The 27,914-nt window shown below is 32.3% G+C and overlaps 1 protein-coding gene across 4 annotated transcripts; it reads right to left on the bottom strand.

Moving 5' to 3' along the window:
• Window positions 1-743: 743 nt before the first annotated feature.
• Window positions 744-27,914, bottom strand: LOC120077574 (photosystem I reaction center subunit N). Of its 4 annotated transcripts, none has more exons than XM_090313984.1 (4): window positions 27,572-27,907; window positions 26,117-26,163; window positions 25,612-25,708; window positions 744-845 (listed from the first exon to the last, which is right to left on the bottom strand). In XM_090313984.1, the coding sequence occupies exons 1-4, from the start codon at window positions 27,795-27,797 to the stop codon at window positions 751-753; spliced, it is 465 nt and encodes a 154-aa protein (XP_090170110.1). In that variant the 5' UTR covers window positions 27,798-27,907; the 3' UTR covers window positions 744-750. The 4 variants fall into 4 exon arrangements, with proteins under 4 accessions (XP_090170110.1, XP_038887440.2, XP_090170109.1 ...); XM_039031512.2 differs by lacking the exon at window positions 744-845 and adding an exon at window positions 8,114-8,154 and having other exon boundaries at window positions 27,572-27,904; XM_090313983.1 differs by lacking the exon at window positions 744-845 and adding an exon at window positions 24,375-24,618 and having other exon boundaries at window positions 27,572-27,914.

The raw sequence follows: 27,914 nt of genomic DNA, 5'->3' as shown, positions 1-27,914 counted from the left end.
TATAAAATTGATTTATTGGTGATATAGATATTTTATTTAATAATTAGATATTAAATTAAATATTATTTTAATTAAAAAATTCAACTAAAAATAAACTAAAATTAGTTTTATTTAAATTAATTATTTTGAATTAATTTTATAAAATTAAGTTAAATAAAATGATTTTTGAAATCATTTTAAATAATTGTTTTTTTTTTTCCATTTTTGGGAAAAACCCACTAATATGTTTGATGGAATATCATCAAATTCCAAATGCATTTTGGTGATGATCTTCAAGCTGGAGCTGCCACCATGTAACCCTGTACATTTGCATGATTTCTATCTATATAAAGAAGCCCCATGCATGAAGAAAGCTTGAGCATTCGGTGATATACTTGCTGAAGTGATAATCTGAAAATCCTACGCACCCCTCACTGGTTTTTCATCAATTTAACTTGATTTAATGTATCCACCATATGTTCCAGCTTAGCATAATAGAGAAGATCTTGGTGGTAGTCCTCTTGAAGTTTCAAGCTCTATCTTGGTGGATTTCGGTTGAATTTGTGAAGGATATCTTCAAAGGTAATATGTGTTTCAAACCCTCTTCTGAATAGCATATGAACAACATACTTAAAACTCAAATTAAATGTATTTTAAGTGCTTATTGATTCTGAAGTCTTCCGTTGCATGATATTTCATTCCTTCAGAATAAGCATGCAAATAAATGTAAAAGAAAAGTTAGAGAATTCAACCTTTGTAGCTCCAAAATGACTACCAATTCCACTCCAATCTCCCACGAACCGATTGTGAACCACCACGAAAGTCTTCCTGACTATTCTCCAGCCTTAGAACGGGATGGTGAGATTCTGTGAGTGGAAAGATGGGGATGAATTTAGTATAGAAATTGAGAGAGAATTGAGGACTTAATTTCTAAAACTCTTTTAGGATCTCTAAGTTGCCAAGAATAATTTGTTTTCCAACTAATTTGAAATTCACCAAATGGCCAAGAACTTTAATCTTTATGAAAAAAAACATCCTATTTATAGAGCAATTGCATGTCATTCATGCAAAATCAAGTTAAACAAATTTTGACACTTCAAAATACACTCAATTTAGTGGGATAAATGACATTTTGTGGGACCAATACTTTGCCAATGAATTACTTACTAATTCACTATCCACTAAAAATCATTCTTTGATCTTTCCACAAGATGTAGTCAATATTTTGACTTTTGGCTATTTTAAAGTCAATATTTGACTTTAGTCAAATTTTAGTTAAATACAATTTTAATTCAAATTTAATTCAAAACTAATTTTGGAATTTCCTACTTAGTAAAAGTTAACTTTTAACCTTTGACCTTCAATGCTTGGTAAAGTCAACGTTTGACTTTAATCAACTTTGATTAATTTCATTTAATTCAAAATTAATTCAAATAATTAATTTTAAATAAATTAATATTAAATAATTAATAAAATAATTTAGTTAATTTAATTTAGTATTCAATTATTAAATCCAACATAATCTTGATAACTCCTTATTCATAGTTTTGATATTTAAATCTCATTTAAATATCTCAAACTTTCTCTTTATCATTCAATTCACAATTGAATGATATGCCGCTAAATATATCACATATATTTAACGCTTATAAATATGAACACTTCAAACTCACTCATCACATTGTTCTAAGGTTAAGTTTGGTATGAGCTAGTAGGGGGACCTAATGGTCCTACAGATCATAAGCTCCAACGATTCAAGATTAATTGGCTAAACTCTTTTAACTGAATTAACCAACATTCATGAACTATTAGGAGACTCCACTAAAGCCAATAGCTACACTTTCCTCATTGTACATATATTTTTGTCCACTTGATTTAACCATGATCAGCATGTCGATCCTTCATAGGTTGTTCGTATTTACAGCTGGGTCAAAATTATCATTTTACCCCTATAATACATCTTGCTTCTTAAGTCTCCACTGGTCTAATAATGAACAATTGGATTATGATCTTACCAATAAACCGAGTTCCTCTCAGTCATAGAGAGGGTGGGATCCTTTGTACAAGATTAGAAGCCAGTACTTATGGCAACAACCTATCTACTAACCCTAAAATTGGATATGAGTGAATTCCATCTTGTAGGACTATGTCTTTAGCTATCTACTAGATTTTACCCCTAAAATGGGAGGCTTATTGAGCGGTGATGTTGAGCCACTCTCATTTATGTAGATTATAGGGTAAACCAGAATAAACAGGAGTTTATAGTTAGCTCAGGATTAAGATCGAGTTACCTTAGGTCATCGAAATGAAATAGTCTGTTTTAACAGTAAACGACGTCAAAAAGAAAAGTGACTATCTCATGGTCTAGTCTTATACAAACATCTTTTGTATAGGATGCTCCCACTCGCATGTCTCTATATGAACGATTTGAGGATCACATTGTTTGTATCATATACAATGTGAGTCGCATCCATAATATCCCCAAGATAAGATACCCAACTCTATCTATATACTTATATACTATTTTCACTATATACTCAAATTTGATCCACTTTTATGTCTCTATATAAAGTTCAAGTATACGTGCTATAGCCAAGGGCTCGTTAGTTTATTGGATTTAGGTTTTTAACAAGTGCAATTCACGCATTCAATAACAATTTTATTGAATAAATCTCAATAACATAATTATTGCAAATAGAATATGTTTATTGTTTACAAACTGCGAGTTTTAGGACATACAACCTAACATACTTCCACTTGGACTAAAACTCCAGTGGTATACAACATTGAGTTTGAGAGAAAACATAAATACAATAAATAGGGCATCAAATACCTCATAAATTCTCCCACTTGCCCTAGATTTATATAACCCATAGTTCTAGTCCCACTAGGTGACCCTCAAACACTTTAGTTGTGTGAGCCTTAGTAAATGGATCGGCCAAGTTATCTTCTGAGGCTATCTATGTGACTATCGCGTCTCCTTGGTGTACTATCTCCCTGATGAGATGGTACTTGCACTTGTAGCTTCTCGGTTCTTTAGAATTGCAACTGATCCACTATCATCACAATAGAGTGTGATAGAGATATGCATATTTCGAACCACTTCCTAATCAGTTAAGAACTTCCTAAGCCACACTGCTTTTTTGGTCGCTTCGCATGCAGCAATCTAATCAACTTCCATGGTGGAGTCAGCAATACAACTTTTCTTTATACTCCTCCATGCTATAACTTCTCCATTTAGAGTGAACATTGATCCCGAAGCTGATTTCCTCGAATCAATATCGGTATGGAAATCAGAGTCAATGTATTCAGTAAGGATTAGTTCCTTAGCACCATACGTGAGCATACAGTCCCTCGTTCTCCAAAGATACTTGAGGATGTTCTTAACGGTAGTCCAATGATCATATCCAGGATTGGACTGAAACTTGCTAACTATTCCAACTGCACAATATATGTCTAGCTGTGTACACAACATGGCATACATTAAACTACCTACTGTTGATGCATAAGAAATTCATTTCATAACCTCAACCTTTTGAGGTGTCTTAGGACACTGTTCCTTAGATAAATGAATTACGAGCTTGAAAGGTAGCAAACCCCTCTAAGAATCATGCATTTTATATTTAGACAACATCTTGTCTATAAGATGCCTGAGATAACGCTAACATTTTGTTCTTGCAATTCCGAACAATTTGGATTCCAAGAACATATTGTGCATCTCTCAAATCTTTCATTTGAAATTGTAATCCTAGCCTACTCTTAACATTAGCCAAAAATCCTACCTCATTTCCAATGAGTAGAATATCATCAACATATAATACCAGAAAAACTATAGTTTTGTTGACAACCTTCTTATAAAGATAAAGTTCGTCAACGTTTTGTTAAAAGCCAAAAGATTTGATCGTAGTATCAAACCTTATATTCTAGGATCGAGATGCTTGTTTCAATCCATAAATGGATCATTTAAGGTTGCAAACCTTTTGCTCTTGACCCTGTTCAATGAATCCCTCTAACTGAGACATATAGATACTCTCTTTAAGATAGCCATTCAGAAAGGTTGTCGTGACATTCATTTGTCATATTTCATAATCATGAAAGGCATCTATGAATAAGAATATTCTAATTGACCTAATCATGGAAACTGGAGAGAAGGTTTCTTCGTAGTCTTCCCCCTCTCTAGGATAAACCCTTTTACAATAAGTCAAACCTTGTAGGTTTGTACCTTACTAACTTGGTCTCGTTTCCTCTTGTAAATCCATTTGCAACCAATAAGTTTTACCCCATCTAATTTATCTACAAGTTCCTAGATAGAATTGAAGCACATAGACTCCATTTTTCATATTTCATAATCATAAAAGGCAGCTATGAACAAGAATATTCTAATTTACTTAATCATAGTAACTGGAGAGAAGGTTTCTTCATAGTCTACCCCCTATCTTTGGGTAAACCCTTTTTCCATAAGTCAAACCTTGTAGGTTCGTACCTTATCCACTGGTCTCGATCCACATCTTCCATTGACTATTTGAAGGTCAATGGATCCTTCAACCCATTATCAGGTATGACAATCTGAGTTTCAACCAAACCAATGTAATTGTCAGGCTATTGAATAACCCTCCCACTACATCGAGAAACTCTCAACTCATAAGAAGAATGTGATTGACCAGACGTACCAGCTTCATCAACAACTCTTGACCAGCTTGATCGACAACTCTTGTTTAGTTTCTTCGGAAATTTTATTCATTACTAGCTTACTACGAGGTTGATGATTTCCCACTGGTCCTTCTCTAAGAACATGGCATTTGTTGATACTAATACTTTGTAATCTTGAGGATCATATTCTTTGGGGTATCCTACAAATAGGCATACTTTTGAACGATGTTTCAACCTCTTTGGGTTCTGTGCCGACATATGTGTCGGGCATTCCAAAATCCTGAAGTGACATAGACTACCTTTACATCCTCTCTATAACTCATAAGGTGTTTCAGAAATACTTTTTTAGGGAACGATATTCAAAATATAAACAGCAGTCTTTGTTGCATGTCCTTAAAAGGAATTAGGCGACTGAGGATATCACATCATCGAACGAATCATGTCTAACAAGGTTCTATTTCTCCTCTCTACTGCACCATTCTGTTGAGGGTGTATCGAGTGCTGTGAGCTAAGATTGAATTTCGTGTTCTACCAAATAGTCTTAGAATTTCAAGTTCATATACTCACCAGCTCGATCTGATTGAAGTTCTTTAATCTTTTTACCTAATAGGTTATCAACCTCTACCTTATACTTCTTGAACTTTTCAAGAGTTTTGAACTTATGATGCATTAGGTAAACATAGCTATATCTAGAATAGTCATTAAGAAAATTGATGAAATATTCATACCCTCGTGCCTTGACATTCATCGGACCACAGAGGTCTAAATTTATGAGCTCTAAAAGTTCTTTGGCTCTAAGACCTTTTCCCGTAAAATATCTTTTGGTCATCTTACCCTTAAGGCAAAATTTACACGAAGGTAAAGAGTTGTCTTCTAACTGATTTAGGAGTCCACTCTTAACCAATCTCCCAATCCTTTTGAGATTTATATGGCCGTCTTAAGTGCTAGAGATAGGTATTAGGAGAAATTTTTCACCTCTTATTTTGAATTTTAGTTGTTTTAAACATCTTTATATTCAAACCAGTTTTTGCCTTAGTTGGTTTTAACACATATAACTAGTTTTGCAGAACATATTTTAATTCCTTTTGAAATAATGAACAATTCATTATTTCAAAAGAGACTTTATACCTTTGTTCTAGCAAACATGAGATAGATATTAAATTCCTCCTCATAATAGGAACGTAAAATACATTTTCAAGCAAAATGAATCTATCTCCAACAAACAACATCATATCTTCTACTACTTTAGGTGAGATAACTTCCCTGGTCCCTACCTTAAAGGTTGTCTCATCTTCTGTAAGCTACCACCAAGAACTAGTTTTCTGAGCGAAAGCACAAATACGATTAGCGGCCTCTGAATTTAGTATCCAAGTTAATTTATCATTTTCCACTAAACATGTTTCAACAACAAGTAAAACACATTTACTTTGTTGTGCTTTCTCATCTATGATAATATTTTTTATTGTCTTTAACACATCTAGAACATGTTTGCTAACAGAGGTTTCATCCTTTATGTCGCGGTTATAAACATTATCAAGAGTATTGTGCCTGACAGATTATCCAAACAATGTCTGCAACAAATCTATGATCTCGTATTTCATAGTTAGTATATCTGATATGCTTAGAAAGATATAGATTCGGGCTTTATCATTTGCCCTAATCCATCTCTCATAAGCATTCCAAATAATTTGGTTTGCAGATGAGGTGGGAGTTAGACGACATTCCTTTGTTAAAACAAACTTAAAATCATCATCTATTAGTATTGCATTTATGTTGAATAATTTTTATCATTAAATTTATCGGAGGTGATTATTTGAAAAGAACTCGACATGTTGATCTGTAAACAAATTATTTTAGTAAGTATTTTTTAAACCCAATAAAATTTTAGCAAGTAATAATGTACCCAAATTTCATTATTTATTTGCAATGATACTATAGTGAGTCAGAATAGATGCTACCGAGGGGTAGTCAAATACTTCTTCACTGAAACAAGACATTCTTAACTAAATACTATTACCATAATAACTCTTTATTCCTGTAGTCATTTAGTTACCATTTTCGGTCAAAAACTTACTAACACTTTGTAACTCTTGTAAGTGTAGACCCCCATTTTCGGATTTTAGAGAATGGTATCAAAAAGCTGCCAAATTGGAAGACAATGTTGAAGATGGAACTAAGAAATCCTATTCATTTATGAAGTTAGCGGTGTTTCAATCCCTATGCTATAACCCTCCAAATGAATGGTCTCCTAAATGTTGGAGTTAGCATGCAATTAGCGGAAGCAAACAGAATCATTAAACACTCTAATTCATCAATTTTAGCCTTTAAGAAAGCATGTTTAAAGAATAAAAAAAGGGTTTGATGATATACTTTTGAAGACCTTCTTCAATCCACAAATTCTGCTTCAAACTTGACTCTAAAAGCTAGTAGACCACCACTTGATCTCCACTTGATCTTTCCTACTATTTTCTTGGACCTTAGATTCATTGTGGGATTCAAAATGAGCTAAATTTAGGGAATATTGAAGAGCAGGGGACTAGTTTTAAGCTGAAGTTGAACAACACCTTCTTCAACAAAAACTTCGTCAAAAAAACTTTGCCTGGCCATCCAACCTCAGCACGATCAGCTAAGTTTTGTTCCTCTTCCCAATAATTTGGTGGAATTGTGAGTCAAAGTGCTAAAAATTGGGAAAAGCACTAATGGGTTTTTTCTAATAAAATTGAATTTTCAATTTGAAATTCAATATTCTTTTTATTTTGAAAAATAATTTTCAAAATTAAAATTAAGATATTAATTCATATAAAACTAATTATTAATAATTAATTAAACAACTTAATTGATTATATTAATTTAATATCAAATAATAAATTAATTAATCACCAATTTCTCAATCATGTGAAGACATACAAGGATCAATATTCAAGATATAGCCTAAAGGGTCTATAGTATAGGGATAAAATTGGGTATATTATCTTTGTGACACTATGGATATGACCAACTATTTATTTGATACAAACGCAATGATCTAACACATTTGTTTAGGTCATATGCAAGTGGGAATATCCTATACAATGAGTTTGTATAAGACTGGACCACGAAATAGTAACCACTAGATGTAACATCGTTGACTAGTTAGGTTTTCATTTCAATAGGATGACCTAGTGTCACACCCTGCCCCAAACCACCTTCTTAGCCTAGAGAGAGGCGTGACTGCAGCAGTTACCAACCCTTGGGCTGACACTTACTACCTAATAACTGTTGCGGAATAACTCTGATACCAATTATAATTCATATGCAACGGGACGTCTTTAGGCCCACAATTTATTAACTTAGAAACTTAATATATTTAGAGTATTTACAACATTAGATTTACAAGTCCCAAAACCCACAAACTCTAGTCCCTATATGAACAATAGCAACATGTGTACAATATTAACCGTAACCACCTAGCAAACGGTTACAAGTCTTTTAGTCCTTTATTGGCAGAGCAGATACTAAGCTATCTTCAGAGGATTTGACCGCTACCTGTGGGGGGAAAAACAAAACATTTGAAAACAGAGTGAGCTTACGCCCAGTGAGTGACCGAGAAAACATAGTAAATTCTCATGCATAATTTCAGAAAATAGTTTTATCTGAAATATAAAATTTTGTAGCATAAACATTTTCCAAGCATAAAGTTGTTTTAAACATAAAACAATAAAAGAATTTCTCAAATCAAAGTACTTTATAACTGTTAAAATAATTCCAACACCAACTACTAGTCCAAAGAGAACCCTTTTGCTCAATCTCTGACTTTATTCACCTGTGGCCACACTAAGTACCTTCACACATTAGGTACTATTGCTCAGATACCTTCTCCTTGTACTTCAGTATCGAGCTACTAGGACACCTTCTCCAACGTACTTCAGTATCCCGTTTTCAAATGTTTTGTTTCCCCCCCCCCCCCCCCCCCACAGGTAGCGGTCAAATCCTCTGAAGATAGCTCAGTATCTGCTCTGCCACTAAAGGACTAAAAGACTTGTAACCGTTTGCTAGATGGTTACGGTTAATATTGTACACATGTTACTATTGTTCATATAGGAACTAGGGCTTGTGGGTTTTGGGACTTGTAAATCTAATGTTGTAAATACTCTAAACATATTAAGTTTCTAAGTTAATAAATTGTGGGCCTACAGCCATCCCATTGCATATAATTTGTATTTGGTATCAAAGTTATTCCGCAAGAGTTTTTAGGCAGTAAGTTTCAACCTAAGGGTTGATAACTGCTGCAGTCACGCCCTTCTCTAGGCTAAGAGGGTGGTCTGGGACGGGGTGTGACACTTAGGAAACTTAGTCTTAATCCTGAGTGTATTATGAACTCATGTTCACGAGGGACTTTTTTTATTTGTATGGGTGAGAGTGGCCAGTTCACCAACTCAACATGCCTACCATTTTGGGGACAAGACCAAGTGGGGAGTTGGGAACATAATAATGCAAGATAGAATTCACTCCTTCCCATCTTCAAGGTAAGTAGATGAGTGTTCCCTTAAATAGTATCTCCAGGACATGAACAAAGGGTCCTACCCTTGCATTGGCCTGAGAGGGGTGTATATTTATTGGTTGGACCATAAATAGGTTGTTTATTAGAGAAGCACTGGTACTTAAGGAGTCAGAGGTAATCCAAAGATAAAACGTTAATTTAACCCAGTTGGTGTTACGAACACTCGTGAAGGACTAAATTGCTGTTATTGGTTATATCTATGGACACATAAATATATCTATGTGTAAATAGTGCAGCTATCGGGTTTTAATCGAGTGCTCAGTAGTTAATGAATATTGATTAATTTAATTGAAGAGTTTAATTAATTAATCTCATATCATTGGAGCTTGTAATTGGTATGTCCATAAGGTCTCCTTGTTAGCTTACTAAAGAAAAAGTGAATGATTTGAATTGTTCAAATCAATTTATGGAATAACATATTAATGAGATTAATATGATATGATTAATTATAGACCTGATCTATAATTAAGGGAGAAATATTTGATTAGAATTCAAGTATTAAATTCTTATGAATTTGATTCATAAAGAACTAATTAATTAATTTTAAGAAGTGGAGACAAATAAATATATGATGTTTATTAATTAATTAAATATATATATGGATTTAATATGGTTATTTAATTAATGGGCTAATTAAGTAAATTAGTCCTAAGGGTAATTTTGGAAAGCTATGGAGAAGGTCTCCATATAAATTTTGTTATTTTTCCCAAATTAGAGTTAGGGAATTCATTTGATGAAATGAAACCCTAGCCTCCAAATTAATCTCCTTTCAAAATTAATTTCTCTTCTCCATATTCTCTATTCTTCTTCCTCATCCAAGGTGTAGAGACACTCTTATACTCTTGGATTCCACAGAGAATAACTAGGTCTCACTTACATTGGTGTCCATTGTTTGTTAGAGAACCGTTCAGGAGAAGACAATAAGGAAATCACGAAGAGTTCGGGAATTGACGAAGGTATGTGATATTCTTCTTCCCCTTTTCTACTCTTCAATTAGCATGCTGATTTATTACATGTTTATCCCATGTTTGGTACTATTTTCTATGCTGATTTTATTTCATTTAATCCACAAATTTGAAATGTAAGGTATTCATACGCTTTCGCTCAAGATTCAATCCCTTCAATTTATGTCAGAGTCAATTTTGGGAATTGACGAAGGTATGTGATATTCTTCTTCCCCTTTCTACTCTTCACTTAGCATGCTGATTTATTACATGTTTATCCCATGTTTGGTACTATTTTCTATGCTGATTTTATTTCATTTAATCCACAAATTTGAAATGTAAGGCATTCACACGCTTTCGCTCGGGATTCAATCCCTTCAATTTATGTCAGAGCCAATTTCTTGCATCCTCGTTCTTCATATTGTTTAAACAAAAATCAGTTTAGAGGTGGGTTTTAAATCTACATTTTGAATGAAGGTTTCCAAGATTGGATGTTTTCAATTTTGACACTTAGATTATTTTTAATATGATTAAAATGTAAGGGTCCGTTGTATTTTTTGGGCATTTAATTTTTTGTTTCAAGTCTGTAAGTCTGGGTCGATCGATAGAGAAAGTGTTGCTAAAGAGATCGGGAAAACAGAGTGGGGCAAGTTCAGAGCAGAAAATACACAAAAAGAGGCATTATGCCTTACAACATCGTGACGCTACAATCGTAGTTTGCAATGTTGCAAGGTGAGGCACAACACGAGGGAGTCGTATCATCGCGACGCTGCCCCTTAGTGTTGCGGTGCTAGAAGAGCGTGACGGAACCTACTTGTGACACGCGCGCGTGTGTTATAACAACTGCTGAAGGAGTTTTTTTTTTTTTTTTACTTAATTAGCTTATGTATTAATTTTAGTATTAATTAATTAAATTGATATAAAAATTATATTAATTTAATTAATTAATTTTGTTTTATGGTGCCAAAATTGGTCCAATTTTTGTTTTTTAAATTCATTAATTATGCATTGGATGTATGCTTAGATTAATGTTTGAATTCATATTACATATTGTATGTCATATAGATTAAAAAATTCCCACCTTACGATAAACATGTCCATCATCATAATTAAATATAAGGGTTATATTTTATGGATGCATGATTAAATTAGTATGCTCATGCATCATAACATAAGTATTATATTATGAGGATGTATGTCACATTAAGTATGTTCATGCATCATGCTATGTTATAATTGTTATAATGAATGGTGGAATGATATATGTGAATGCTTGATTTTCATGTATGATTAATATAAGTGTTATATTTATCGAATGAAAATGGAATTTTCATTGAGCATGACATTACTTAGATAATTATAATTGTTGTATTTAATCAATGTCATTAAATGAAACTTTGTAGGATTTAATAAAGAATTAAAATATAAGTGTTATGTTTTTATTGAGATAGACTAAAATCTTTAACCAAAAGTCGCATGCAACATAGGTCCAAATTAATTTTAAGTGGTTTAAAATTAATTCACCTAGACTTATATTAGATGTATTTCTAATGAGCTTAGAAATAGATTGGTCTTTTAATTTGTTTTAATACGATTAAAATGAATTCCGTTAAAAAATTAAATTTATATAATAATTGTCCATAAGGGACCTTTGTTTAAAGAACATTCTGTCTAGGCGGGATATTTAAGCTGACGAAAATGGAACACCTCTACTTGGGAACTGACCTGGAAGGTGAATTGGGCAAATATTTTATAAGCATGTAATAAAGGATTGATTTTATAAAGAGTTTGATAAATGAAAAATCAAGTATTGTTAAATCATTCAATATAAATGTTATATTGAGAAAATTAAAAGAACTTAAATAAATTCATTAGCCAGGTTTTAACTAAGTATAATGAAACCTAAAAATATTAGAATATTTTAGTGGGAGAAAATTGGTATATGAGATATATAAAATTTTTAGCTCTCACGTCCTTAAGAGTTCACACCATAAGATCCATGCTCGGCTTTGTGTCGTCCTGGGTGTGGCATCCCTTTGGAAAGTGTTTGCATGGGTCAATAACAAAGTGAATAAGGAAATTGTTCATAGTAAGTGGGAAAGGGATGCGTGTCCACATATCTTATGATCTCCTCCATTAGGTTGCATCGTGAGATTCCTATGGTCTGCCTGCATGTCATTCTCAAGCGACCATCTCTATGGAGGGTCTGATCATAGAGTTGAAAGAACACAAACTCCAACAATGGATAGAGTTTTTTAGGTTAATCTTCAACAGTTGTCTTTCCTTACAGTAGCCTATTGAAGCATACCTCTGGGATCCGAAAATGAGAGGGTCACACTTATGGGATGAATTAAGCTAGTTAATGAATCCTTGATTGAAAAATAATAGCTATGACTATAGGAATAAGATTTATTTTAGTATTAGTGATTAGTTGAGATTATCTCAATTCAGGAGAGGAGTAGCTAATCACCCTTCAATAGCTGTTGCTCTAAACCTCTAAAGTATCGTTGCAAAAACTAAATCCATAGTTTAATTAGGGTTCTATGATTACGTATGTTTTTGCTAAATTGATTGGATAATTAAGTAATGGGTTAAGACAAATATAGCTAATGCGGTCAATTTTTTGTTATTCGTTTCAGTATGTCTTCCATAATCATTTCCTTAATTAAAAAGGAAAAATTAACTGGTAAAAACTATTCAATATGAAAATATAACTTGAATACTATTCTGGTTATTGATGATCTTCGGTTCGTATTGGTGAAAGAATGTCCTCCAGTCCCCGATCACAATGCATCCTAAGCATTAAAGGATGCTTATGACCGTTGGATGAAGGCAAATGATAAGGCCCAAGTCTACATCTTGGCAAGTCTATCTGACATTCTTACCAAGAAGCAAGAGACCATGATGTTTGCGCGTCAAATCATGGAATCCCTCTAGGAGATGTTTGGACAACCGTCCATTCAGATCCGACATAACTCCCTCAAGTACATTTTATAATGCGTGCATGAAGGAAGGCCTGTTAGTGAGAGAATATGTTCATGACCTGATGCTCCAGTTTAATGTCGCCAAAATGAATGGTGTGGTCATCAATGAGTAGAGTTAGGTGTCCTTTATTTTGGAATCTTTTTCAAAGATTTTCCTTCAATTTTGCAACAATGCGGTTATAAACAAAGTACAGTACACCATGATTACCCTTCTTAATGAGTTATAGACTTATCAGTCCCTTATGAAAAGTAAGGGATCAATAGAAGGAGAGGCAAATGTTACTCATTCCAAAACGTTCCATAAGAATTCATCATTAGGAACTCAGTTTGCTCACTCATCTTCTGGTTTTAAGAAGATCCAGAAAAAGAAAGGAATGAAGAGAAAGGCTCCCACTGTTGGGAAAGGCAAGGCCATGGTCAAGGTGGCTGACAAAGGCAAGTGCTTCCACTGCAATATGGATGGTCACTGAAAACACAATTTTCCCAAGTATCTCGTTGAGAAGAAGAAAGAGAAGGAAGGTAAATATGATTTACTAGTCCTGGAAACTTGTTTAGTGGAAAATGACCATAATGCCTGGATACTTGATTCGGGAGCCACTAATTATGTTTGTTCTTCTTTACAAGGAATTAGTTCCTTCCAGGAGCTTGAGGAGGGTGAAATGACGCTCAAGGTTGGAACGGGAGATGCTATTTCAGCTTGTGCAGAGGAAGCTGCTAAGTTATTTTTTGAAAATAGATTTTTGTTTTTAGAAAACTTATATGTTTTTCCTAAAATGAGGAGGAACCTTGTTTCTATTTCCTGTTTAATTGAACAATCGTACTTTGTTTCTTTTTCATCTAATGAAACGTTCATTATGAAAAATGGTGTAACTATCTGTTTAGCTAAACTAAAAGACAACTTATATGTGTTAAAATCAACTGAATCAAAAGTACTTTTAAATCATGAGATGTTTAAAACTATGAATACTCAAACAAAAAAGCGAAGAATTTCACCAAGTAACATTGATACGCATCTTTGGCATTTGAGATTAGGTCACATAAGTCTCGATAGGATTGGGAGATTGATAAAGAATAGACTTCTAAGAAAGTTAGAAGATGATTCATTACCTCCGTGTGAATCATGTCTTGAAGGAAAAATGACTAAAAGACTTTTTAGTGGAAAAGTTATAGAGCCAAAGAGCTCTTAGAACTCATACATTTGGATCTTTGTGGTCCAATGAATGTAAAGGCTAAAGGAGGGTACAAATACTTTATTTCTTTCATAGATGATTATTCGTGGTACGATTACTTATACCTAATGGAACATAAGTCTAAAGCCTTTGAAAATTCAAAGAGTATAAGGTTGAATTTGTAAACCTGTTAGGTAGAACGATTAAAACACTTCGATATTTTATAAACAAACATGCCCTAAATCTTGTAGGGTCCTATAGTTTGTAAACATTATATGAACAAACTCTTTATGTAATTAATAAAATATATGATATTTTATTCACTTTATATATAAAATATGTGATATTTTGGTTGCATTAACCACAAACTAATAAACTAACATCCAAGATTATCGTTGTAACTTAAACATGTATTAAAGGAACACTTATTAAATTGCACCTCTGAGCGGAAATGAGGTCATTCCAAACTCATTGTGATAGAAATACCGCATTAACAATCAAACATACTAGTTATGCATTTAACAACAAATTACGGCATGCCTTGTACTTTAAACAACAAAAGAACGAGATACATACCAGTTGAAGAACTCTTTTTCGCTTTAAATTTCGCTTTCGACAATCCAGCCAATCTCGCTGTAGCTGAGATCGTCAAGCCTATCGTCCACCAAATCTCATTGTCGTCTACCACCAAACGGACTCCTCACAAAGAAGGTAACAAGGGAGGACACAACCATTCGAAAACCTCGATATTCTCGGAGTGCAAATCCAGGAGGTGTGGGATCTGTTGGCTTTGGTAGAGGGAAGGAGGAAGGAATGATCGTTTACCACGACCAAGCAAGTGGGAGATATCTGAAGTCTATCATATAGATGAATGTTTGATCATTTAGTAAAAGGTGCATGATCGTGTAATAAACTGAGGCTGATCGTTTAGTAATATCGCTCCGCGCGCACGGTCGTTTAAAAAAGCTCCGCGATCATTTAGGAAAAGTGTGCGTGTACACGATCGTTTAGTAAACTTTGAGCTATCGTGTATGCTCTCGTTTGCTAGGCAATGGGCAGTGTACTAAGCATAAAGCGATTAACCGGTCTGTTTGCAAAATGAAAATCATTTTCATTTTTTCCTTCAGTTATGAAAACTGAATGCAACCCCCCACTATCTCATTCAGTTACAGAGAAAAAATCGCCAACAATTATCTTATAATTATTTAATTAAAAATAAATATAATCATATTATATTTATAATCTATAGTTTAATATCACATCATATGCAACACTTAAACCGTAGTCCTTTTCTCCTTAGTTAGATATAAATTATTTTTATATCATTTTCCTCCAATTAATGTATCTTATACATCATGTCAACCATATCATATATAATTAACCAGTTCAATCATATCATATATAATCGAACTCCCTCTTATCAATTTGTACACTTCAAACTGACCCAAAAACTAATTCTCAACTTGAATCCATTGAGCTACTAGGGACCTTATAGACATATGGCTCGAAGCCCAACGGTACATGAATAGCTGACTAAACTCTTTAGTCACGAGATCGACCATTCGTTAACTGCCAGGCATTCTACTAAATACCAATAGCTGCACTCTTCCTACCACAGATATATTTTTGTGTCCATCGGATATAACAGATCAATAATACGATAACCCTTCACACATGCTCGTAAGTACAGTTGGACCAATTTACCGTTTTACTCCTATAGTTACATCTAACTCCATAAGTACCACTAATTCTCTAATGAACAATACAACATAGTCCTACTATGTGTGGACACCTCTTGGGCCATTAGAAGGTGTGTGGCGCCACATCGTTCAAAACCCAAAATCAGCCCTTAAGAGAGCAATCTATCTACTTACTCCTGCTTCGAGGAAGGAGTGAATTCCATCTTGTGTAGTTGAGTTCCCAACTCTCAAATCAGACGAATCCCCAAAGTGGTATGTTTGAGTCAGCGATCTGATCACTCATACATATGCAAATCAAAGGACCGTCCTCAAAAGTAAAAGTTTCCAACTTACTCAAGATTGAGTTCATGTTACCTATGGTCATGCTAGTGAAGTGAAGTATCATGAATGACGTTATATAACGAGACTATTACACTTTGTGATCCGATCTTATACAAACTCCTTTGTATAGGACACCCCCGCTCGCATGTTTCCACATGAATTATCAGGATCAGACCATTTGTAGCAAGTCACAACACTTGTAACTATTCTACAAAGCGGGCCGCATTCATAGCGTTTCCAAGATAAGGTTTCCCTCTTATATCCATATACTATAGACCATTTTGGTTATCACTCAAGGCATGATCCACCTGTATGTCTCCACATACATGCTTAAGTTATAACGACAACCAGGGATCTTAGTTTATTGGTTTGTGGTAAAGCAAATAAAACATCCAATGTTCCATAGACAATAGTGAAAAAAAATATCATATATTATTACATCACAAACGTTTGTTCAATATAATGTTTACAAACTACAGGACCCAACGAGAGTTTAAGACATCAACCCCAACATGTATGTGGTGACATACGGGTGGATCATGTATAAGTGATAACCTAAATGATCTGTAGTAGATGGATAAGGTTAGGTACCTTATCCTAGTGACACTACGAGTGGAGTGCCTGACAGTTATGGATGGTTAATAATGTAATTAAAGAGTTTAACTAATTATTCATGTACCGTTGGAGCTTCAAATTACAGGTCCATGAGATCCCATTGGTAACTCAAATGGATTTAATTGAGAATCAGTTTTTGGATTAATTTGAATTGTTCAAATTAATATAGAGATTTAATTATATATGATATAATTAAATTGTTTCAATTATATGTGATATAATTGTCATAATGTATTTGATACATTATAGTTTAATGGGGGGAAATAAATATTTGAATGAGATTCAAATATATTCTCTATGAATTGGATTCATAGTTGTTAAATTTAATATAAATATGATTTATATTAAATGTCATATAATAGAGAAAAAAAACTATAGTTTATATTGTATGTGATACAATATTAAAACTATAGGTTATATGTTATATGTGATATAACATATAATTTATTATAAATATAATATGATAAGTTAGTTATCATATTTATTTATATTATATTATTACTATTTGAATAATAAGAAAGAAAGTTACAACTCATTTCTCCATCTTTTCTCTCCACCCACTTTTATGGATGGTTATGCTTTTTATGGCACAAAGAATTAAAAAGAAAAATAGTTTTTCTTCTTATTCTACGTTGATGTTGTTGAACGATTGAGAAAGTTATAGAAAAGTTCTATGAGTACTTGTGTGATACTTCTCAATCTTCTTCCTCCTCCACCATTAAACTTTCCCCTCCTAACCAAAATAATCAGAGCCCACCACTCTTGGGTTCTCACCCTAAGAATACCGATGACTCCATTGTGGTCGTGTCCGGGCTTCTGAGGTTATTTTGAAGAAGATCTTCAAAAAGTTCGTGTTCGTTCGAGGGAGGATTCGCGAAGTAAAGGGTTCCACAAAGATGATATGTCTTGATCTCTTTTCTTGTAATAGCATGCTGTAATTTAATTTAAATACATATCTATTGTATGTTCACTGTAAATTCAGTATTCAATAATTTATGGAATTTGGTCGATCCGCTTCCGCTCAAGGTTCTCTTCACTAGATTTTCTTCATAGAGACCATTCATCTACCCTTCGATTCTTAAGAGAATAACAAGGTCTCACTATGGTGGTGTCCATTGTTCATTGAAGAATCATTTCGGAGAAGACAACGAGGAAATCATGAAGAGTTCAAGAATTGATGAAGGTAGGTGATATTCTTTTTCCCATTTTCTACTATTCAATTAGCATCCCCTTTTTTTATTCTATTTTCTATGCTGATTTTGTTTCATTTGAACCAATAAACTGAAATGTAAAGCGTTCATATGCTTCCACTCGAGATTCAATCCCTTCAAATCTTGCATCTGGTTCTGGTACTGTTGATTCTACTGTTAATGCTTCTGGTGTTGTTTTAGGAGAAAATGTTACTATTCCTAGTAGTTCTGAGATTGATAAATTGTTTGTACCTATTGAGACTACTATTGAGACTGCTATTGAGTTAAAAGAAAATGAATGTGTGGATATCTCTAAAGAAAATGTTTTAAAGTTTATTGTTGAAAAGATTGTTTTTGCTTCCTTGTGTTTGATGCTATTGATTCGCTAAATGCTCCAGCAATTCTGGTTGTGACTAGTACTGGGCTTAGTGAAGAGGCTCAAACTGGTGAAGAGAATGTCAATACTCTGGTGATTAATAACTTGTGATTGATAATTTGTTGACTACAGAGACTTTATAGAATATGAAAAATACTACTTTGTCTGATGTTACCTTTGAGTCTAGCGATCAAAGAAATGAGAATTCTACTCGTTCTACTTATTCTGATGACAAAGACAATGAAGACAATATTACTATTGCAGAGCTTTGATCAAAGAGAACTACTGTTGATGCTAGTGTCCTTGATGTTGTTATGTTGATGTTGATGCCTCCTATGAGACATCTGAAAATGAATATAAGAAAAATGCTCTTGGGGAAGCTTTAGATTGGGGATTCAAGAGCAACTCGAACAATGATGAGACTGGTTCTGCTCGTGTCACTAGGGTCTCTACTCAGGCCAAGAAAAAAACAGCCAGCTACTTTCAACGTTCCTTCTATGCCTTTAGATGGTGTTTCCTTCCACTCTACAGAGTGTACTAGCCTGTGGAAGTATGTTGTTAAAAGCAAAATTGTGGATGAGAAATAATTACCTGACCGTACTCAAGAGTATGTTGAACTTATGGAGTTAATTCATGCTATTGGACTTGAACGGACTATTTCGTGCTTGGGACCCTACTATTCATAACTTGTTTGTGAGTTTATTGTGAATCTTCCCTCTGGTTTTGCAGATTTAGCTAGTCTAGATTATTAAAGGGTACATATTAGGCGCCATCCATTTGTTTTCTCTTCTATTTTGATCAATCAATTTTTGCATCACAATATGCTCAAGATTGTGAGGGAACAATGTCCTTCCCTCAGAGATTTAGTGTTGAACTGACTGGAAGAGCTTGTTCCACATGGCCATGAAGGCTTTATCAACAGTTCTTTTAAGTGTTAAATATGCTCTTCTGTATAGGATTTGCATTTATAATTGGTCATCACTTCTCACAAATCGGACTTATCTATTGCTCTTGGAACCTTCAGATAGGGACTCAAACATAGTTCAATTATGACGAGTTTGTGCTGAACTAGATTAAAAGGAATATTGGGTTCACATCTCTTAAATTGCCTATTTGTTTTCCTCGTCTTATCTGCGGTATTTTTCTGTCTCAGAAGCCTAACCTTCTCTCCCCTACATAACCTGTTCAACCCTCTCCAAGTCTCTTCTCTATCAACCAAAAGTTTTTGCAGAGACATCATCTTCCTGACCTGGACACTACCACCACAACTCATCATCTTCATGGTCCAAAAAAAACTTTAATTGAGTCTTCATTTGGTAGTCGTATCCTTCACCTACTATAAAATGAATCTCATGACCGGGAGTCCTTGGTGCACAGACTTCAAGATAGAAAACATGAGGTTGATGAGGTACAGATTATACGATCTGTTTTGTCTCGGGATGGAGGAGCTTCCTCTTCTCAACTGAGGAGTTGATTTTTTTTTTTTTTTTTTTTTTTTTTACAGTCAGAAAGGGGGGAGTGCTTGGAGGTAGTTTTTTATGTTTTATTCTACCTCTAGATTTGCTATTTGCTACTCTGTTAAATATGTTCGCTACTTAGTTTATGGTTTGGTTTATTCTGAAAGTCCTTGATGTTTAGGCTTATTTTGTGTTATCACTGGTGATGTTATTATTATTTTTTTTTTGTCAAGCCTTTATTTCAAACATCTTGTATTTTAGACATCTTTTATTTCAGACATATTTATTTTATTGATGAATGGTTGTCTACTTTTGTTCTACCTATATAAAAAAATATATATGGTAAAAGGGGAGTTTGTCGAAGATTTGTTTAGTTGGTTTTATATTTTTCTAAGGAAGTGATTTCTGCAAATATCTCTCGTAAAGTCTTAACATATGTTGTGATAATAGAGTATCTTCCTACAAAATATTTTCCTTATCTAGAAATATCCACCTATAATATTTCATTCGATATTAGTTTTTATTGAAGTGTGGCCTTCCTATTCCAAATGAAGATTTGTTTCCTTTTTTGGATTCGATTATTTAAAGAGAATTATGTAGTCCATTTAGATCAGTCGTATTTATTTTTATTGAACAAGACGATTTCTGTTTGACAGCCGAATTGTTCTACATTGTTTTCTTGCTCGTTGTTCACTATTCCACCATGCAAGTTCTTCATCTGTTGAAGTTCAACACTGTGAAGTAAATCATGGTCTTAGGGGAGCCTAAGTCATTACTGCCAGAGAAGGGATTCTCAATCTTAGGGGGAGCCTAAGACTCAGCTTCAGAGAAGGAGCTCTCCATCTTAAGGGAATCCTAAGATTCATCAATGAAGGGAGTTTGCTTACTAAAGGGAAAATATCTCAGTGAGAGAAGTTTCACACACTGGCAAAAGCTGAAGTGTCTAAAATTAATATTATCAAACTTAGGGGAAGCCTAAGTACACTTGAATGGGAGTCTCACATCTAAGGAGAGCCTAGATGGTTAGTAAGTTGAGCTTTACATGAGTCACTGTAGTGATTGTGTATTACAAATAAGTACTACGTTGTAAACTGCTTAATTCTTTAATATTAGTGGATTATCTTTCATGGGCCACTACTCCCAGGCATAGGTGGATTATCACCAAACTGAGTTACCAACTTCTGTGTGTCTTTACTTGTTTACTTATTGTTAGTATTTTTTTTGTTACAGTACTTGTCACTGCTTTTCGTTTAACATCCATATTTCAAGTGGAGAGTCATCCTATTGCTTTTTCAGTATTCAATACTATAAACTCTTTAAAGTGATTGTATATTTGTTTTCATCTAGTTTTCATCTAAGTTATATATTATATTGTATTATGTGCAATAGATTTTGTTATTCTTTTTTTTTTAAAAAAAAAAACAATAAACAAGAAACGACTATCAAATATATTTTTATTTCTATTTCGTTTTTCAAGAAATAAGAAACATAATTACTAAACATGTTTTTGTTTTCGGTTCATACAAAAATAGATAGGCAAAGAACGAAAAAAGAGAAAAAAATGTTATCAAATGGGCCCAAGTGTTGTCCATTTGAGTGTAAATCTCATATCGTAGTACGTTTCAAGAATTTTATTCTGATGTGGAAGTTCAAACAATATAACAATATACTTATGAAACTACAAACCTACAACTTTAGTACCACTTGTTGGGGAAAAAATTTCTCACCACTACTACAGAAATAAGCAAAAAAAAAAAAAAAAAAAAATAGAGAAATCAAAAGAAAGTGATAAAACTGGACACACAATAATTAATGTGGAAAAGCTCCAAACCGGAGAAAAAACTACATACTAGAAAGAAATCCTCTCTATGAAAATTTGTGACAATCACCAAAACAGTTCTCTCCTCCCCTATAAAACGGTATACCACTCACACAACAGAGCTAGTAAATCAAGTTTAAAATGCTTCAAATTGGGATGACAAGAAACCAAAAACATAGAGTCCTTTTATAGTCCTCAAAGTCCATCATTTCCTTGTACCTTTCAAATATGAGACAAATGTACTTCTAATATTTTACCAAAATCCAACAAATACTTCCTGAAATACTAATCCTCGTGTTAGTACAACTTAAATCGGTTCAATGATGAAAAAAGATTAATTTATTGAATAAAATGAAGGTTGGTTGACATAAAGAAAATTTGGGCATGGGAATCTTACTATTTTCAACGAAGTCTTATTCCTTTTTAAATCTTAACATATATGTGTACTAAACTCTTCACTAACTGATATTCAAAACATGCATTAAGTTAATAAAAGCATAATTAAAGTCTAAGTACGTCATTGCAACCTTTAAAAGTTTGTTGGCTAATTAAGTAGACACAACACAACGTTCAATACATGCATATGTGAAATATATTTAATCAAACCTTTTCGTATCCAAAATTTAATTATTTTTATTGCCACCAATAATGTTTATATTTAAAAATCGAGGGTGTATTTAGCGAGATTTCAAAAGAAAATTAGTTAATGTAATGATTTTGTATTAATTTGTATGTAGTGAAGTATAATATCTTCTGTATGATTTTTTTTATTCTTTCTCTTGGGTGTATGCGTCCCTAAGGTGGGTTAGAGAGCGTCGGTTCTATCAATGGTCGAATCGTTAACTTGTCTTCAAAGACTTTTACGATACGTTTGGAATGAATTTTCAAGTCTTTTAATTAAAAAATAAGTCATTTTAGAAGAAAAAAATTGGTGCATTTGGCAACCTTTCAAAATAGTTTTCAAAGTATATTTTCAACAATTTTTGTCAGAAATGTTTAAATAAAAATGAATTTTTTTAAAAAATATTTTTTTTCTCACGTCAATTGAAATGGGTCCCTAATCTTGAAAAGAAATTTAGTTTGCAAAGACTTCAATCAAGTCTTGAATTCATTTGATGTTCAAAGCGTCTTTTATATTCAGAGAGTCTTTAACCTTTTAAATCTAGGGTGAAGGTAAATTTATAAGGACCTCTCTAAAACATCTACTTCGATACTATCTTAAATCATATATTTAAAAATCAAGGGTGTATTTGGACGAAATTTCAAAAGAAAATTAGTTAATGTAATGAAATAGATTTTGTATTAATTTGTATGTAGTGAAGTATTATATCTTCTGTATGATTTCTTTGATTCTTTCTCTTGGGCGTATGCATCCCTTAGGCGGGTTAGAGAGTGTTGGCTCTCTCAAAGGTTGAATCGTTAACTTGTCTTCAAAGAATTTTATGATAGGTTTGAAATGGATTTTCAAGTCTTTAATTAAAAAAATAAGTCATTTTCGAAAAAAAAAAATTTGGAATGTTTGACAACCTCTCAAAATAGCTTTTGAAATATATTTTCAATAATTTTTGTCAAAAATGTTTAAATAAAAATTAACTTTTTGAAAAACATTTTTTTTTCTCAAGTATATCCAAACGGACCCTTAATTTTCAAAAGAAATTTAGTTTGCAAAGACTTCCAATCCATTCTTGAAGTCATTTGATGTTCAAAGCGTCTTTTATCTTCAAAGAGTCTTTAGCCTCTTAAATCTAGGGTGGAGGTAAATTTATATGACCTCCTTAAACTACCTGCTCTGATACTATCTTAAATCAATTGACCCAAAAATTTAAACTAATGAGTGAAAGTAAATTTAATTATATATCACTAACATAACCTTTCAAGGATTTAAGGGAGCCATGAAAACGTCTTAGTGGTTTTAAATGTTTATGTGCTCTTAATTTTCCAAACCTCGAAAGCTTTCCATGGCATATCATGGACTTGAGCTTTTCAGAGCCCAATCCATTTGGGCTTGGACTTTGAGCATTTAGCCTAATAATTTAAATTTGGGCTTTAGGCCTAACCCTTTAGTTTGGACTTTGAGCCGAATGGATGATCTTGGGTTCATTTGATATTTTGACCCAAATAGCATTTTACTAGGTACTTAGGTAGGCTTACATGGTCATAATATCGCATTATTTAAATTTAATTCGGCCATATATTAATTTTTAATTCGTCTTAAATTTAATAATTTGTAATTTTATCATTAATTTGGTAATAGTACGTGACAATATGCAAAATTCCTGAAAAGGAAATGTTGAATTCAAAACCGTCAATTATAATGCTAAAAAATAGAATAAAAGGTGTTAAGGATAAAAGATATGACTAATGTCTGGCTTTACAAGGATAAACTAACGAGTAACATTCCAATAGGAACGAGTTATTTGGTAAGTATGGAGGTCGACCTATAAGATCAATCTAGGGGGCCAAAGAGACCAACTCTACAGGATGAATAAAAAGATCAATAAATACCATGAAGATATTAATCTATAAGAGTACATGAAGACAGACCCTATGTGCTGTGTGAAGGTCAGTCCAAGGGCTGGCCATGATAAAGAAGATATGCTTGAGTTCATAGCTTGATAATTTGATAATAGTTGAGGTAAATTAGTAATGGTCAAATTAATTATCCGAGAGATTAGTTAGGACTGTTACATAATTATTTTTCTATATAAATCAAGAGGGCTCAAGACAATTGGGGTACACTTAATAAACACTCTGAATTCTCTATTGTTCTAGCTCTTGTTGAATAGTTATTGACTTGATCTTTGGAGTGTAGTGGCCTAGCACCACACCAGTGCAAAGTTTTCTCTATTGTGTAGGACGATTGTTCGATTCCTCCTAAGCAAAATTCATCGTTGGTACCAATTATAGGTATCAATAAAGAGAAATCGTAATTTAGCCCCTTCATTAAGATTGCCTTTGAAGATCATCCATGCATCAGTTGTTAAGATATGTATAGACTTCTTCAAATGTCGATTTCACAAAATAAATTATTAGAGTAAATATATGGACGATTTTTATAGGAAATTCTTACTCAAAATCTAAATGGATTATTTATGAAAGTTCAGTGTTTTGATTGATACAACTATAAATTTCACATGACGTTTCCTCTAAATGAAACATAATTGAAGGTGTAAATTGATACATCTCTCAAATTAGTAGGTATAACTTGAATTTAAATTACATAAAAAGAAAAGCAAGAAACAAGGGACATTTTAATTTCCAACAAGTTTCGACTCGATTATATGAAAATAAAAACTCATTAGATTCCATTGAAAAGAAATTATTTGATAACTGTTTCCCTTTTCTGTTTCTATTTTTAAAAATTATATTTCCCTAGTATAAATTATCTTTAAAATGTTTTCAAAATTGACAAAATTTTAAAACATAAAATTGAAAGTGCTAATTTTCAAAACCTTTCTTTTGACATTTCAATTTAACTACTTGGTGAAAGCTAACTAAACAAATAAAAATAAAATAATAAAACAACCACTCTAGAAGAATAGTTGATATTTTCACACCCTTAAATTTTATAATTTAAGCAATTATCTTATTTCTCTATGCTATAGTTATTGACCAATCACAATCCTATAAATAGTGAGTAGTTTTTACATACATATCTTTTCTTTTTACATACATTTCTTTTTGGAAAAAAAAAATTATATCACTAAATGTGCTTTATTTTTAAAATCATAAAACTATAAATAAATTAGAGGTGTGAATTCAAACTATTGTTATAATTGTTGAAAGGAATAGAACTTATAAATGAATTTATCAAATGCAACTAAAAAAGGGTCTTTCATTTATTTCGTTTAAGCCACTCAATAATACCTTTTTCAGCTTCTGAAAGTTCGTTCTTATTCTTCACTGATCCTTCAACAAACTCAAAATAATCTTTGTAATTTCGCTTGTAGTAACTTTCCAATCTCTGTTAAAATTACAATTTTTTTGTATCGAATAATTAGTTTTATGATAGATAAAAGGGGATTTTCAAACATAGAAAAATAAGAGAAATTATTTACACAAAATAACAAAATTTAATATTCTTTGATAAAAGTTGATTGAGTCAATCAGGGATAGAACCTGATACAAGTTTATCATTGATACTACGTGATAGACGCTGATAGAAGTCTATGAATGTCTATTACTATTTTTTTAATTGGCATTTCTTCTATATGTTAAAAAAATTCTAATCATATAGCTTACAATTATAAGAGTGATGGTCACACCATAAGCGATTACATTTGGATAATTTTTCTAGAATATACTAGAAAAAAAAATAAGGATTTAAACATTTTAATAAAATAGAATATAGGCGAAATTACAAAAAATTTACCTCCTTGTCATTCTTTTCTTTGTTTTCTTCAGACTTCTTGAGGTACCCTAATTCAAAAGATATTTGGATTGAAAGGAAAGTCAAAAAGCATTAGAGAAAAGTGTAGCATAATTCATAAGAATTCAAATGTCAAATTCATATATATATTAAGAAAAATAAAAAGGAAAATTATTTCAAATGACAAAACTACTGATATTGATATACTTCTATCGGTGTCTAAATGTCTATCATTAATAGATTCTAAAATCTTACTTTATATGTAAATATGTTGGTTCATTTTGTTACATTTGAAAACAAACCATATAAAAATATATGTAAATCATAATTAACGGTGATATTTTATACAATAAAATAAAAGTTAACTTCGAATATTATCAAATCAATCAACTATTAATAGAATTTTGGTCTCTAAGTTTTAAAAAGTATCTAATAAACCATTTACTCTTAATTTTGTTTTTAGTAGTTGTATGTTATAGATCCTAAGACCCTAAACATTCAATATATATTAACTCTGTAAATTAAAAAAGAAGAAGAAAAAACCTCAAATTTATCAATGATCGATCTGACACATAATTAAATATCTACGAATTTATTATATACTTTTTAAAGTTCAAAGGCATATAAACATTTCTTAAAATTTAGGCACTATAGACGTACAAAAGTAAATATATATATATATATATATATATATATATATATTATATTATATTATATTATATTATATTATAGACTAAACTTATAATTTAAAACCCTAAAAATATGTACTCCAAAAAGTCAATCCATTATCAGTAATTTAATTCTTATTTAATAATATGCAATACTTACAAATATTTTATATGAATAACGGTAATACAATTATTCATTTAAACAAATAGAAAACCTTTTTTTTAAAAAAAAAATTACAAATACATACAAAATTCTATTTAATATAAAAAAATAAACTAAAATATTTATAAATATAGAAAAATTACTTACTATTATTAAATATTTTCAATAATTTTATCATTTAAAATAATTTTTTTAATTTTTAAAAACAAAATCACAATTATAATTTTTACTATCGAATGATTTTTCATAGTAATACATACCTTATTTAAATGGACGAAATTCATACAAAGTACATTTTATTTTCTGAAAAAAATCATATAGCATCCACTAATTAAATTTCTTTTTTTGAAAATTAAAAATATTTGGTTTATCCACAACTCCGACATTCTTAAAAAGAGCGACCAATTGGAATTGGATAATGAAATCAGATAGAACTCATTGTGATACGTCTCTCAAAATTAAACTTAAAAAAATATCAAAATTTAGGGAAGAAAATCAAGATTTTCTTTAGTACAAAAAAAAAAAAAAAAAAAAAAAAAAACAATTTCGAAAAACAGAAAAATTAAAACACAAAATTGAAGAAAGAAAAGGAAGCCCCAAAGAAGAAGAAAGAGAAGAATGCAGCACTTTTTAGCAGCTCGGTTCTGGAGTCCACGGCTTCTTCAGGTGTGGCGGCAGCGGCGGCAACAGCGGACAATAGGAGGCCTCTTCTTCCGATTGTAGAACCGGTGGTGGCGGTGGCGGTGCGAGGCTTGTTGGCTTGGTTTCTCTGAACGGATTGAACGTTTGAGGAAGCAAATTTGTTGAGAGTGACGGCGAGGGCCATCAGAATGCTTTGGCCTATGGAACTCATCGGAGTGAGAGTTTTTCAGTTTGAGGATGAGATTGAAGAAGAGATGAGGTTTTGTTGGTCCATATGCCGCCTCTCATAAAGTAATATTTGATTTAAACTTCAAAAACCCATTGTCTT

This window comes from Benincasa hispida, chromosome 5 (assembly GCF_027475165.1).
Source record: "Benincasa hispida cultivar pf3 chromosome 5, pf3_genome.v1.1, whole genome shotgun sequence".
Taxonomy (NCBI): Eukaryota; Viridiplantae; Streptophyta; class Magnoliopsida; order Cucurbitales; family Cucurbitaceae; genus Benincasa; species Benincasa hispida.
This window is presented reverse-complemented; position numbering and strand designations above follow the sequence as displayed.

Excerpts from the sequence above, each read along its gene's own strand:
- LOC120077574 (XM_090313983.1), bottom strand. The coding sequence starts at position 27,797 with ATGAGTTCCATAGGCCAAAGCATTCTGATGGCCCTCGCCGTCACTCTC. Across the intron at positions 26,164-27,571 it reads CAGAACCGAGCTGCTAAAAA|GGTACCTCAAGAAGTCTGAA; the intron begins GTGCTGCATTCT and ends CTTTTGAATTAG. Across the intron at positions 25,709-26,116 it reads AAGAAAAGAATGACAAGGAG|AGATTGGAAAGTTACTACAA; the intron begins GTAAATTTTTTG and ends TAATTTTAACAG.